This window comes from Brachionichthys hirsutus, chromosome 12, assembly GCF_040956055.1.
Source record: "Brachionichthys hirsutus isolate HB-005 chromosome 12, CSIRO-AGI_Bhir_v1, whole genome shotgun sequence".
Classification (NCBI taxonomy): Eukaryota; Metazoa; Chordata; class Actinopteri; order Lophiiformes; family Brachionichthyidae; genus Brachionichthys; species Brachionichthys hirsutus.
In genome coordinates, this window is record NC_090908.1 from 7,776,186 (window position 1) to 7,788,147 (window position 11,962).

At 42.5% G+C, this 11,962-nt stretch overlaps 1 protein-coding gene across 1 annotated transcript; it reads left to right on the forward strand.

Annotated features, from left to right (window-relative positions):
* Positions 1-2,446: 2,446 nt before the first annotated feature.
* On the forward strand, positions 2,447-11,638 carry marchf4b (membrane associated ring-CH-type finger 4b). The gene is made up of 4 exons (XM_068746498.1): positions 2,447-2,812; positions 8,795-8,950; positions 9,696-9,888; positions 11,220-11,638. Exons 1-4 carry the CDS (start codon positions 2,447-2,449, stop codon positions 11,636-11,638), a joined length of 1,134 nt encoding a protein of 377 aa, XP_068602599.1.
* The last annotated feature ends 324 nt before the right edge of the window (positions 11,639-11,962 follow it).

The following is an 11,962-nucleotide window of genomic DNA, read 5'->3' on the forward strand; positions in this document are numbered from 1 at the left end:
AAAAGCAAACGGAGTATTTGCATCATTTGATTCATGAAAAATTGTCAGGTAGAAACAGTAAAGAGGAAGATCTTTAAGAGCTATTTCATTCTGTCCTCTTGTCATCTCACTCAACAAATATCAAAAGATATGTATTGCTTGTTAAATTATTGTTAGTGTATTGCGTTTTTCATCCCAACAGGCCCTCTTATTTATTGTCTGAGACTGTAGCACATGTATTCCAGCATAAGAAACTTGTGAGCATATAGGGGCCCGTCAGGTCGGTGTTTGTTTGTGAAGTCAAAGATGAATTTCACATGAAAGGGGAATAAAGATGACAGACAAAGCAAGACAAATTTCCATAAGTGCATTTACTGCACTCTCCCTTACAATCTGCCTTTGAAGATACTGCAAAATAATAACTCCCAAGTCTCTGGAAAATGTGGCAGCAAAACGACACTCTCGCTGACTGATGGGAACAGATGTGTCCCTTTTTTATTGCAATAAAGTTAATTTTGCAAAACAAATGTAGACACTACATTCTTTTCATCTATTTCACCATCTATTTCTATTTCATTAGCTAATAATTACTCGCTGATTAAGAAGTTTCATGTTGCCAAACACAATTGTCCACAAACAAAGCATGATACGTTGTCCTTAACTTGGCCACCTTCAAACCAAATCGAAATACCTGCTTGTTAAAATATATAATTGTATATCATCAGCCAATGTTATCTTAACAATGTTAACTGGTGCTTAAGGATTTTTGTGTTTTTACTCTATGGTGCCAGTTTTATTCATTTATTCCTGTTATTTTTCCACTAAACTTAAATGATCCACTGCCTTGCTTTGCTTATTTTTAGCGATATGTAAAATCTAATACCTGAGATACATTAAGAGCAATCATTTGGCAATTACCTTCCAGAATAAAAAGCCAAAAGCATCAGAGCTACAATCTAAGCTGTCAACAAAACAAAGAAACAGGTTTTTAGCAGGCAGGAGTCATTCCAGTCTCAGGCATGGCCTTTTCAGTTCTTCAGCTGACTAACCAGCAAACTGTTGTTTCTGTCCAGCATCACTTCAAATAATTCAATACATTTCTCTTGTTATTTATCAGGTGCCTGAATAAATATATTTTTGAAGTATTATTGTTCAAAGAAAATTTTAAATGCAAAGCTTGTACATTTTATTATTCTGCAACTTTAGTCCTGAATTATTATTTTTTTGTCTTTTAAAACAAAGAACAAACTTGGGTTTGGGAAATTACCCTAGATCAAATTACCTATCGATTAACCAATAGCTGCATCCTTGCTACTTTTTTTTTCAAGCCAACATTTCTGTTGTTCCTCCACCGCTGGGTTTGATTTGTATTTCAATTTCATGATACAATTTTCATGAACATGCCGTATCAGCCTATTTGATATTTAATTTACGCAAAATTGCATTTAGGCTGTTTAAATATATATTTGTTGATAATTATTATTTCCTGCTGGGGGGGGGGGGGGGGGTATCACATCGTCATAAGTCCTGCATCTATATCTTGATGAGCCTTTTTCCTGCGTGTTGGTCTCTGCCCGCATCTGTAGTAAGTAGCGAGCTGCTGCTCCCATCACCGTCCATGCGGTGGTGACGTCACCGACGCGTGGCGTCTGGGAGCTGTCCCAGGAATGATGGTGCTGAAGCTGCAGCAGCGCCAGCTCAGCAGCCAATGATCGCGTGAGAATCCGGGGACGCGGATGCTTTCACTCATTTGCAGGACAGTCCGATAATCGCGTTGGATTTTCACGGAGGGGGGGGTTTAAACCCATCGGCTTGTTCTTCGGACATGGAGATTCGGTGATTCGGGATGTAAGTTGTCGGCGGACCTGCAAGTCTGTCTGCAGGGATCAAAGAGAAACCCTGAAACCGAGAGTCGTATAATCGCGGGAGCTCGCCAGGTAAGATTTCGCCTCCCTTATACGTGGCAACGCCATCGATTGATTGGATTCGCGTTACAAGACGTCGCGTCATCGGAGCCTGTTTAAATAATGTCTCTTTTTGGATATATTCGGATTTTAATCTTGAGCTCTGACGTGCGGGTTTGGAGTCTGTAGCCCTTTGATGCTGCTCTCGTCGGGAGAGTTTATGCTGTTCGGAGCACGGAGACTATTCAGGCCATGAAATGACAGCAGACGCGGAGCGGGCAGGCCATGTAGCCTGATTACCCGAATGCATAATCCGATCAATCTAACGTCTCACTTTCCTCTTTTAGCTGTTCCATTCATGGACCTGAATGGCTTCAGACACTTGTTTGAATCGATTCTGGATTTCCATTCTCACGGGAAGCCAGTAAAAGTCTTTAAATCGGAATAAACGATCATCAACACAGAAAAGTGACAAAGCCGCTGCAGCCCCCGCGTCCGGTTCGCGTGGACGCGTGGAGTACATGCTGCTTTCCTCCAGCACTGCGAGTCTCTGCTGCGCGTCCATGCAGGGCATGCTGAAGAGCCACTGCTGCGTCCTGCTCGGTGACCTGAGAGTGCTCCTCCTCGGGCCACCGGCTCCGCCGACGCCGCTGAACCCCATGAGCGGCCAAACCACGGGAAACGACGAGACAGGAGTCGCCGTCCCCGACAATAACAAGAGCGCGTTAACGCGGAGCCAGCAGCCTGAGGCAGGCGCGGGGCCGGGCTGGGTGGACGCTGCGGAGCTGTCGGCGGCTCTGCGCGGCTGCAGCAGCTCCTCCGATGACTGCTCAAAGGGCAAACTGGAGGAGAGGTACTCCCTCACCAGCTACACCGAGAGTGGCTTCAGAACGCCGGTGTGCAGGATCTGCTTCCAGGGACCCGAACACGTAAGTCGAATAGAAACGGGGTTTTTTTTTTTTATAAGAAGGGCATTTTTTTATTATTATTTCCAGTTAATTATTAATCAGAACGACATTTGGGCGTACTGAGCAATAGACGCCTGTCTGGTTATAGAAAGAAAAAAATAAAATACAAAAAAAGTGGTCTGATAGCATTTTTATTTTATTTTTAAAATAAAGAGAGAGAATTAAAAACAGATAAGAAAGACAGTGTAGCATATATCTGTTAAATTACAGTGTACTGTATAATCAGAATCAGAATCAGAATCAGAAGGTGTTTATTGCCATTGTCAGTGAGGGTTCAGACTAGGATTTTTTCTTGGTGAAGTTACATGTAACAGTAATGACAAAATACAAAAAACATACAAGTACAGACACATCACAAAACAGCAGCAGCAGGAGTGGATACACAGATGTGTATTAGCAGCATTAAAACTAGCAACAAAGATAATCTGTACAACAGTCTTTATAAGCCTGAAGAAGGAATGCTTCAAAATCCAGCATCAGCGTGAATCTGCATCAAAATATATGCATTTATTTGTGTGTATTATTTCCATTTTGATCCTCCACAAAGTCTTGTGGAAATCTGTTTGACTCGGGCTGATGGTGGAAGATGCAGAATTTCACCACGTTAAGGTCCCTTATATTTTGACCCATTTAAAATTGGGTCAAAATATACTACAAACTAAATAATACACAAAAAGTATTTTGGGTGTTATTTTGTTAGAATGAAAACTCCCAGCTATTTGCTCTGCCTGGGGTGGACCAGTTGACCAGAGTTGACCAGGCTATAGGTCATTGGAAAGTTGCACGAGATCATCCCCTGCATCTATTACATGCAGACTTCAAGCTTCTTGAAGCTTCCCAGTGTCTCATTCAAGCATCCATGGAGAACAAATATGGCCGGATCTGCATCCTGCTCTCATCCCTATATGTGTTGCTCTAAAAGACAACAATCGTATTGAGGAGATAATGAAAGGTCCCTGTGGTTGACGAGTGTGGAGGATACACAGAGGTGCAGTAACAGCTCATTATAGCAAAACACTGCAAGAGGCTCTTGATGCATTTAATACATGAAAGAAAAATAAGAATCCCACTCACTCACACCTGGTAACAAAATAAATGACAATTTGCATAAAATTATAACACAGTTGCAATTTGTGGAAGCGTTTGGAAAAGACCACAACCATGAATATGTAGAACGTCACCAATTACTTACAGAGGTAGGGAGGCTGTATAATGGGAAGTATAGGATCTGTGGAGCCTATGCCTTATAATCTGGCAGTCGGTGCAGTACTCACAGACTTGCTTTTCACAGATTTGCAGTATTGTTTCACGGTTATTTATCCGTGTATAGCTTGTAATCTCTCTAATGTTACATCAACTATACTTCAACAGCAATTCTTTGCTTTATTCCAACTCTGAGCACAGACTCTGTAATTATTACTGACCAGAGGTCGAGTCATGACCTTGGTCGGCAATCAGCTTTTTTCTAGGTTGTTAGCACACTCTTCAACACATTCAAAGTACTGCTGCCAAAGTTCGTAGTATTTCCCTTGGACTTCTCAAATTCAGCTCATCAGTGCTTCCTTTCGATATGGCAGCTGGTTTCATGGCGTTCCATCATGATGCAAGTAATGATGTCTCACTGACCTTACATTTTTCATCTCTGCTGTTTGTCTGGGTGAAGTCCAGACGAGGTGTAAATGTGAACCGGGAGAATTAGGCTCCATTTGAAATGAGAGACGAGTAGACCAGGCAGTGGAGGCATTAGCCGTCCTCTATTCTCCCTTAGCCTTTGAGATGCCACGTAGACCGGAGCTGCCGGCATCAGATCTAACAATCCACTTCTAGAGCACTTCCACCCCCAAGGCTGGGATATTAAAGACAGAGTCAAAAAGGGACTAAGATATTATTTTGTCCCTCAAGCATCCCACTAGAAAGGAGCCTTGAGTGTCTGAGGGAAGAAAAAAAGTCTTTGTAACACTAAACAGCAACACCAAGTCTGTTTAATTGAATTCATGTGTTTTTGTGGCGATGTCATTTGCGGTGCCTTCAGTTATTCGACGCCATGAATGCAGCATTGCATGTTCACATCTGTGTTAGACAACACACACATAGCAACCAATTATAGCAACCAGTTCTCTGTTACTGTGAGAGTTCCTCCCTATATACTAGACATAAAACTCTTCTCTCAGGCACCTAAGAAGCCACTTCAGGGTAAATCTTTCCAACGGCTTAACAAGAGACGATTAATGAGGAAACATCGATAAGGAACTTCATGTAACTTTAAATAAAACCCAGTTGGTCGCACAGAAGGCTGGTTTTCATCCACCATGACAGCAAAGAGAACCAGTGTGAACCGGAGAAATGATGGCAGTGACACCAACACACTTAATACAAGATCGTTTTATATTAAGATGGACTTAAATCCAGAATGCTTGTGTTTATTTTCAATCCACATAATGTACAGCACAACGAACAGCTGCCCTAGACCAGATGAAATACAATGAATTGATCAAACGTTTACCTCTATGGCCCAATGTATTCATGTTTTAGTTTTTCAATCCATCATATTCTCCGTGTCGCTGAAGGCCAGGCAGTATCTTCACAACGGAATCTCGTGTGCTCGCTTGGTGTTTACTGCAGTCAAGCATGCGCTTTCAGATTTGGTCTTTACTGAGTCTGTCTATTCAATTTCTCATTGAATAAATCCTGTCTTCAGATACCATCAGGAAATAGTCATGTGGTACACAAATGTATTCGGATAAAGATATTTAAAAAGAGTTCAAGGAAGAAAAGTCACAGTATATTTCCTTGTGCATGGAAACCTTTTCCAGCACGCCATACAGCATTATATTGACGTGCCCTTTGGGGCAGATGCGTCTGCTGCCCTGTCACTGCTTCAGCAGGATGCTGAGGATATGTGAGCCTCCGTTGCTCGCATAAAGAAATGTCAGCGTTCCCTTCTAAATCATAACACAGATAATGTACTCGCACAGCGTGTTTGTCTGAGGCACAATGAGAAACCTCGAGGGGTCGCGCCGCCATCATTCTATCTATATGGTTCCATCATAGCACCGCTCCTCTGCCATGTGTTGGAAATGGGATATAAATAAGTTACATAAGCACAATAATATCTGTACCATCTGAAGTTTATAGACAGCAGCTGTGAATTCATGAACTGAAATTATAAACCCATGGTCGCGCTTTAACTCAATTACTTTTAAAGCGCCGCTAACTGTCACTGGAGGCCTAATGGTTCCCATAAAATAAGCAATGACTGCAAACACCAGCGTATGTTTTATGAGCAATCAGCAGAGAAATGCATTTGAAATTATACAGCCCTCAATTGATATTTTCAGTGATGGTCCCGTCCCTCTAACTTGTTAAACATGGCGATAATATCTATGTGAGACTATTTCTCAGACTATTTCTTATTCTCTCTGCAGGCGCGACTTTATTATAACTCATTTTCCCTGCACCTAGCGTGAAAGGAATTGACTTCCATTGATTTGAAACCCTGAAGAAATGCAAATAGCTATCTCTAATTTAGTTGCATTTTGCTGTATACACTGGGATTGGAATACAATTTACAAGGAGAAAATGAGGTGAGCTAAGGAGTTTTCAGGACAATGCAGCACAGCGGAATGGAATAAGACCGTCACGACTTTCAGACATCTTTTTATTACGCCACTCTATTGTGTTTTTTCTATCATCATTGCTGTCCGATCAACAAAAGGGCATCTAGTTATCACTTTCTGTGTGTGTGTGTGCTGTAATGCCACATTTGTTATCAGTCTCTCTTGCGCTCTCTCCAGCCTGAGTTGTAAAGGAGTGATCTGGGTTTCAGCTCTTGGCTGCAATCAAGCCAGTCACAGTTAGTGGTCCGAGTCCCACTGGACCGGGCTGAAGTGTTCTGGTACTCCTGCCAACACACTCCCACCATTAGCCATCTGTAGATGGGCCTTTTCTCCTCTAACTCCCCGCATTTCTCTCCCTTCTCCTCAGCCGGGGTGCTCCTCCATCTGTTGTGGGATGTCAGCACAACGACGGCTTTGGAGAAATCAATGGAAAGCTCGCTGCGTTTTGCATTAGTTAAAAATAAAATCTCAATAATGATATGAACAGGGAATGAAAAAATAAATATCATGAATCAGAAAATTAGCGCTTCAGTTTGAAGGCCTTCATTCCGACATAAGCGGTTGTTCAGCGCCATTGAGATTAACAGGCAGCCAGGTTACAAAGGTTGCTCTTGGAATTTCAGGACCTCACATTTCTTTAACTGCAAGTCAGAATCTTAAAAAGATGGCAGGCGTACATCTTCTGAGTCATCGTCAATTATGACAAGACTATTAATATCTTTTAAAGAGTTGGAAGCCCAAGGTGAGCAATTATGGATCTTTAATTTGTTCCGGGGGCTGAATTTAATTTGTGATTAATATGAGCATATTGCTCTTGCATATAAAGCTCATAATTCCAAGTTATTGTCATAGTTTCACTTTGGGTGATGAATTTCAGATCTATAGGAAGAAAAATACTGTACTTTTTTTCTTGGGTAAATAGTACCAAGAGGTCACAAGTACACTTCTTTTGACTCGTGTTGCGTTATTTACATCCAAATAGTTATTGTTTACATCTAATTATTTCCTAATAAAAATAGTTTCTCAATTACACCTTTGCTTTCCCACATTAAATGTGCCTTTGCTGTAATGCAGCGCTTGGTGCGGATAAATAATCACCTGCCGTGGTGGAGATATGCTCCATCCCGGTCTATTGCTCTTAAAATCATTTTCCATATTTGCATATCACTTTTTGGGGGACGCGTTGACGAGGTATCCTGTTAAGCAGCTGCCTGAAAGCAGGTGACTCGACAGTAGAGGGTTAGGCTTAATAAATAAACCCTAATTAACTGTGGTTGCTTGAGTAAATGAGAGATTTTTCGTTGCAGGTAAAACCATCGCACGCCCCTTGAGAGCAGACATTTACTCCACGAGCTTTGAGGTTAAACGCACAGGAAATGTCATTCTGTCTTTCAGTGAAATCAATCATGCACACAACTCTCTGTAAATCATCAGTCAGATGAATGATTCAGAATACTCTTGTTTACTACAATCGCTTGTTGAGTGACGAGTTTTGAAATGCTCGTGTTGGTTGACAAAGCACTGGCAGGTCCAGACGCAGACTTTCTGATTTGCAATTCCATTGTCAATATCACGACTAATCCGCTTACACAAAATTAAACAGGGTTTTATTCTCCTTATATCTGGAACAAAGTCCCAGAACTCCTGAGGTCAGCTCCAACGTTTAAGTCTATAAACTGGGAGCTACCTTATTTCATGCTGCATTCTCCCATTATGTCTGTTTCTATTTTACTTTATGTTTATTTTCTACTTTATTTTACTCTTTTCTACTTAATAATAATAATAGATGTGTATTTTTATCTTGCTGTTTTATATTGTCTTTTGTTTCTTCGCTCTGCTTTCACACTGTCTTTTAATTAAGTACCTTATTTGCTTTATTGTTTAGATGTGCGAGCAAAGAAGGAACGAGGCTGAAGCAGTTTTCTTTCATATTTTCAGTAGGTCAGGCCAAGTCCAATCATTCTCAGTCGTCCAGGTCATGGTAGAGCGCTGTGTGGAATAAAGTCAACTGGACTTGTAGGAAAATGTTGAAGACGTTTCACCTCTCGTCCAAGAAGGCTTCTTCACTTCTGAGTTTGATTTCTCATAGATCATTTAAAACGATTTTCTGCAGGAGGAGATGAATATCAGCTGCTCAGTGTTTGCTATAAGGAGTTATTTCATCTGATTTGCAGGACTAATAATGTATTTTTAAACTTCAGTTCAGAACATTCAGCCTTCATCCCATCAGCATCCATCTGGGACTGAATTATACAGCATATCCACGAGAAGCAAAAATCTGAAAACCACGAGCTAAATTATGAGCTGTTCTGCCTCTGCCCCACAGGGGGAGCTCCTGAGCCCATGCCGGTGCAGTGGGTCGGTCCGCTGCACCCACCACCCCTGCCTCATAAAGTGGATCAGTGAGAGAGGTTCCTGGGCCTGTGAGCTCTGCTACTATAAATACCAGGTCATCGCCATCAGCACCAAGAACCCGCTACAGGTGAGCTGTGGGTATAAAGGGGCAAACCGTCCTTCTACTCCATCACCATGGGAATTATGGGCTGCCGAACCCTTTGGCTGAACTATCAGTCTGACGAAGCACTTAAAACACTGAGCGCTAAAATGACTGTTTTGCCATGCCATTAAGAAAATTGGTGAGTTTTATGATAATAGGGGTTTGTAGCCTCAAGTCTTTTTCCCCCATGAGACTCATTTGGATGCATTTTAGGTTTTCATATAAAAGATTTACGAGGGACAATAGACCAGTATCTTCAGAAAGCACACTGCCTCCTCGCCAGCTCTTGTTGTGTTCTGATCATAAACTGAAACGTTTATTCAAGAATCAAAGATTTGTTGTTGTTGTTGTTTTGTTTTACTATTCTCAAAGGCAGGACGTTTTATAGAAGATGCTAGTCTCTTACTTTTAGGAGTGAGAACGACAGATTTACATACAAACTGTTCAGCGGCACCTTTTTTAAGAACAAATTTACATTAAAGCAAATGATAGAGATGCTTACTCGCATCTGTGTCCTCTCATCGCAGCATTCCCTGCAGGTCAGTGTTTTTGTGCTGGAATAGTATTAAATTCTTGCTCCCAATAATATGAAAGCCTTAATTCATGCTGTCAGTGCATTCAGTCCCTTCTTGTTCTCATTCTCGTCACGTCAACTATTGCATAAATTGAACGAGAACTAGGAGTAAGCTACAAAGCGCTGAGCTGTGCCGTGGCCGGTGTCTCCCCGCAGTGGCAGGCCATCTCCCTGACGGTGATAGAAAGAGTGCAGATAGCTGCAGCCATCTTGGGCTCCCTGTTCCTGATGGCCAGCATCTCCTGGCTGGTGTGGTCGTCCTTCAGCCCGTCAGCCCGCTGGCAGAGACAGGATCTGCTCTTCCAGATCTGCTATGGAATGTACGGCTTCATGGATGTCGTCTGCATCGGTGAGCCAGTCCTTACTTTTTTTTTTATTATTCCCATAATTCCTTTTTGCAATAAATGTGTGCATTGGAAGACTGAAGATGATGTTAAAGCAGGCATGGGCAAACTACGGCCCGGGGGCCATATATGGCCCGTTATGCTTTATAATACGGCCTGCCGAACTTGTCCAAATAATATCATTAAATAAAATTTTATTATAAACCTCATTCATTTTACCTTTTTCCCTGTAATGCTACCTGCAAAAGGTCAAATCCTTTCATGTAATGGCTTTTACATGTAATTTATATTAGTTCACACAAACACTCCAGCCTGGCCCGGCTTCTCTGTCAAATTTTAGAACCCATTGTGGCCCGCGAGACAAAAAGTTTGCCCACCCCTGTGTTAAAGTGTGTTCAAATTATTCCAGGCGCAATCTGCATTCAACAGGCAAAGCTGATCCAACTTCAAAGCAATCGATATTTATACTGTCCACAGGGGCACAGATGATTGTTAATGCCAGAGTGCGTGGAACCTTGTCGGATTAAACAAGCCGTGACAGTTTTGCATCAACTGCAGTTGTTTTTTTTAGAGCTGATTTTAAAATGCATTCTTCCCTACAATACAAGCCGCAGCCTCCAATTTAGGTAATCAATTAAGACTCCAGCATCCACTGATAAAATACAAACATGAAACCTCTGGATTTCTTTGTATGTTCAAATTGAGGTTTGCAGCATCCACTTGCAGCCTTCAGTCCTCTCTTTCTCTGAAGGCCTTGTCTGTGGTGACTGTGTGATATCATTTCACGTGAAGAAAATTCTAACTAGCGCTGAGGCAGAGGAGATTGATTGCCTCCGGTTTTGGTGGCGAGGATTGTGTGTGAAGTCAATAAATATAGAGGAGGATGGGAATTATGTAACGTCCATCTTTGGCTGACAGAGTTTTTTTTTTTTTTTACTTGAGGGCAGTGTTGTTCTTGTCCTGTTCTGATACGGTACAGAGTGTAAGCAGCATCCATTCACACGGTGCTTCTCCCCTACGTGACTGAAATTCAGAGGGAAACGCGGAACATTATTGGGCCAAGCATCTCCTGTTACAGATTGATTTCAATTTTCTAGATGCCAAGTTCAGTGGACAGCAATCGATAACACTAGCCGAAAGATCAATCTAAAAGCGGTGTCTATTCCTGTGTCGTACTTTGAGCCGCTTCTTCACATTTTCCAGGGTTTGTGGTGTGATGCTTTATAGGTGTTTCGTTCCTCTGCTCCCTCAGCTAATACTTTCTGCAGTAAATCGACCGCTGCAGAGACATGCTGCGTCTCCCAACATCGTCTAATTGATGCTCTTGTCTCCGCAGCTCTAATTGTCCACGAGGGCCCTTCGGTGTTTCGTATCTTCCACCGCTGGCAGGCCGTGAACCAGCAGTGGAAGGTCCTGAACTACAATAGGTCTACGGACAGCGGTGACCTGAAGAACGCCGCTGTGGACAGGACTCTGACTCATTCCAGCCCGGGCTATCAGACTGGAGTAGGAGCGTCCACCTCCACGTCCTCTCTGATGGTGGTAGCCTCCACAGCCGCTGGCTCCACCTCCACTGCCGTGGCAATGGCAGGGGGACTTGGAACACGTGTGGACCCCCATAACGGTGGCACAGTCCCCGACCAACACAGTCCCTATAACATCCTGCATCTCCTCAGTCACCTGAGACAGCCAGAAGGCCGAAGCCAAGCCAGCAATGGCACACGAGAGTTGGTCATGAGAGTCACCACAGTCTGAGGAGTCGGTTGAGGCCTTATCCCACAAGGAGGGGAGGGGATTTATGAACCAGCTGACAAATGCAGGGAAGTCTTCTCTTACTGCACTGGATTCAGACCTTGTTGTTTTCATTAAACTGCTTCAGATGTCCTTACACTAATTGAATAAAAGTTGTTTGATTTGCAGAATTGGTTGTAAAATAGTTATTTTGCACATTTGGCATTCGGGCATGAATCTGATCCTGCCTGGGCTTGTCAATCTGTTTTTTGGTGAATAGTATTAAAGCCGCCTTCCACTATTGATCACATTTCTTTCAACCACATCTCAGGCGACGCCCCAGTGAGT

What these genes read in the sequence shown, in the direction of transcription:
- marchf4b (XM_068746498.1), top strand. Translation starts at nt 2,447, where the DNA reads ATGCAGGGCATGCTGAAGAGCCACTGCTGCGTCCTGCTCGGTGACCTG. An exon ending in GCTTCCAGGGACCCGAACAC is followed by an intron (nt 2,813 to 8,794) that starts GTAAGTCGAATA and finishes TCTGCCCCACAG; the next exon opens with GGGGAGCTCCTGAGCCCATG. An exon ending in CATGGATGTCGTCTGCATCG is followed by an intron (nt 9,889 to 11,219) that starts GTGAGCCAGTCC and finishes TTGTCTCCGCAG; the next exon opens with CTCTAATTGTCCACGAGGGC.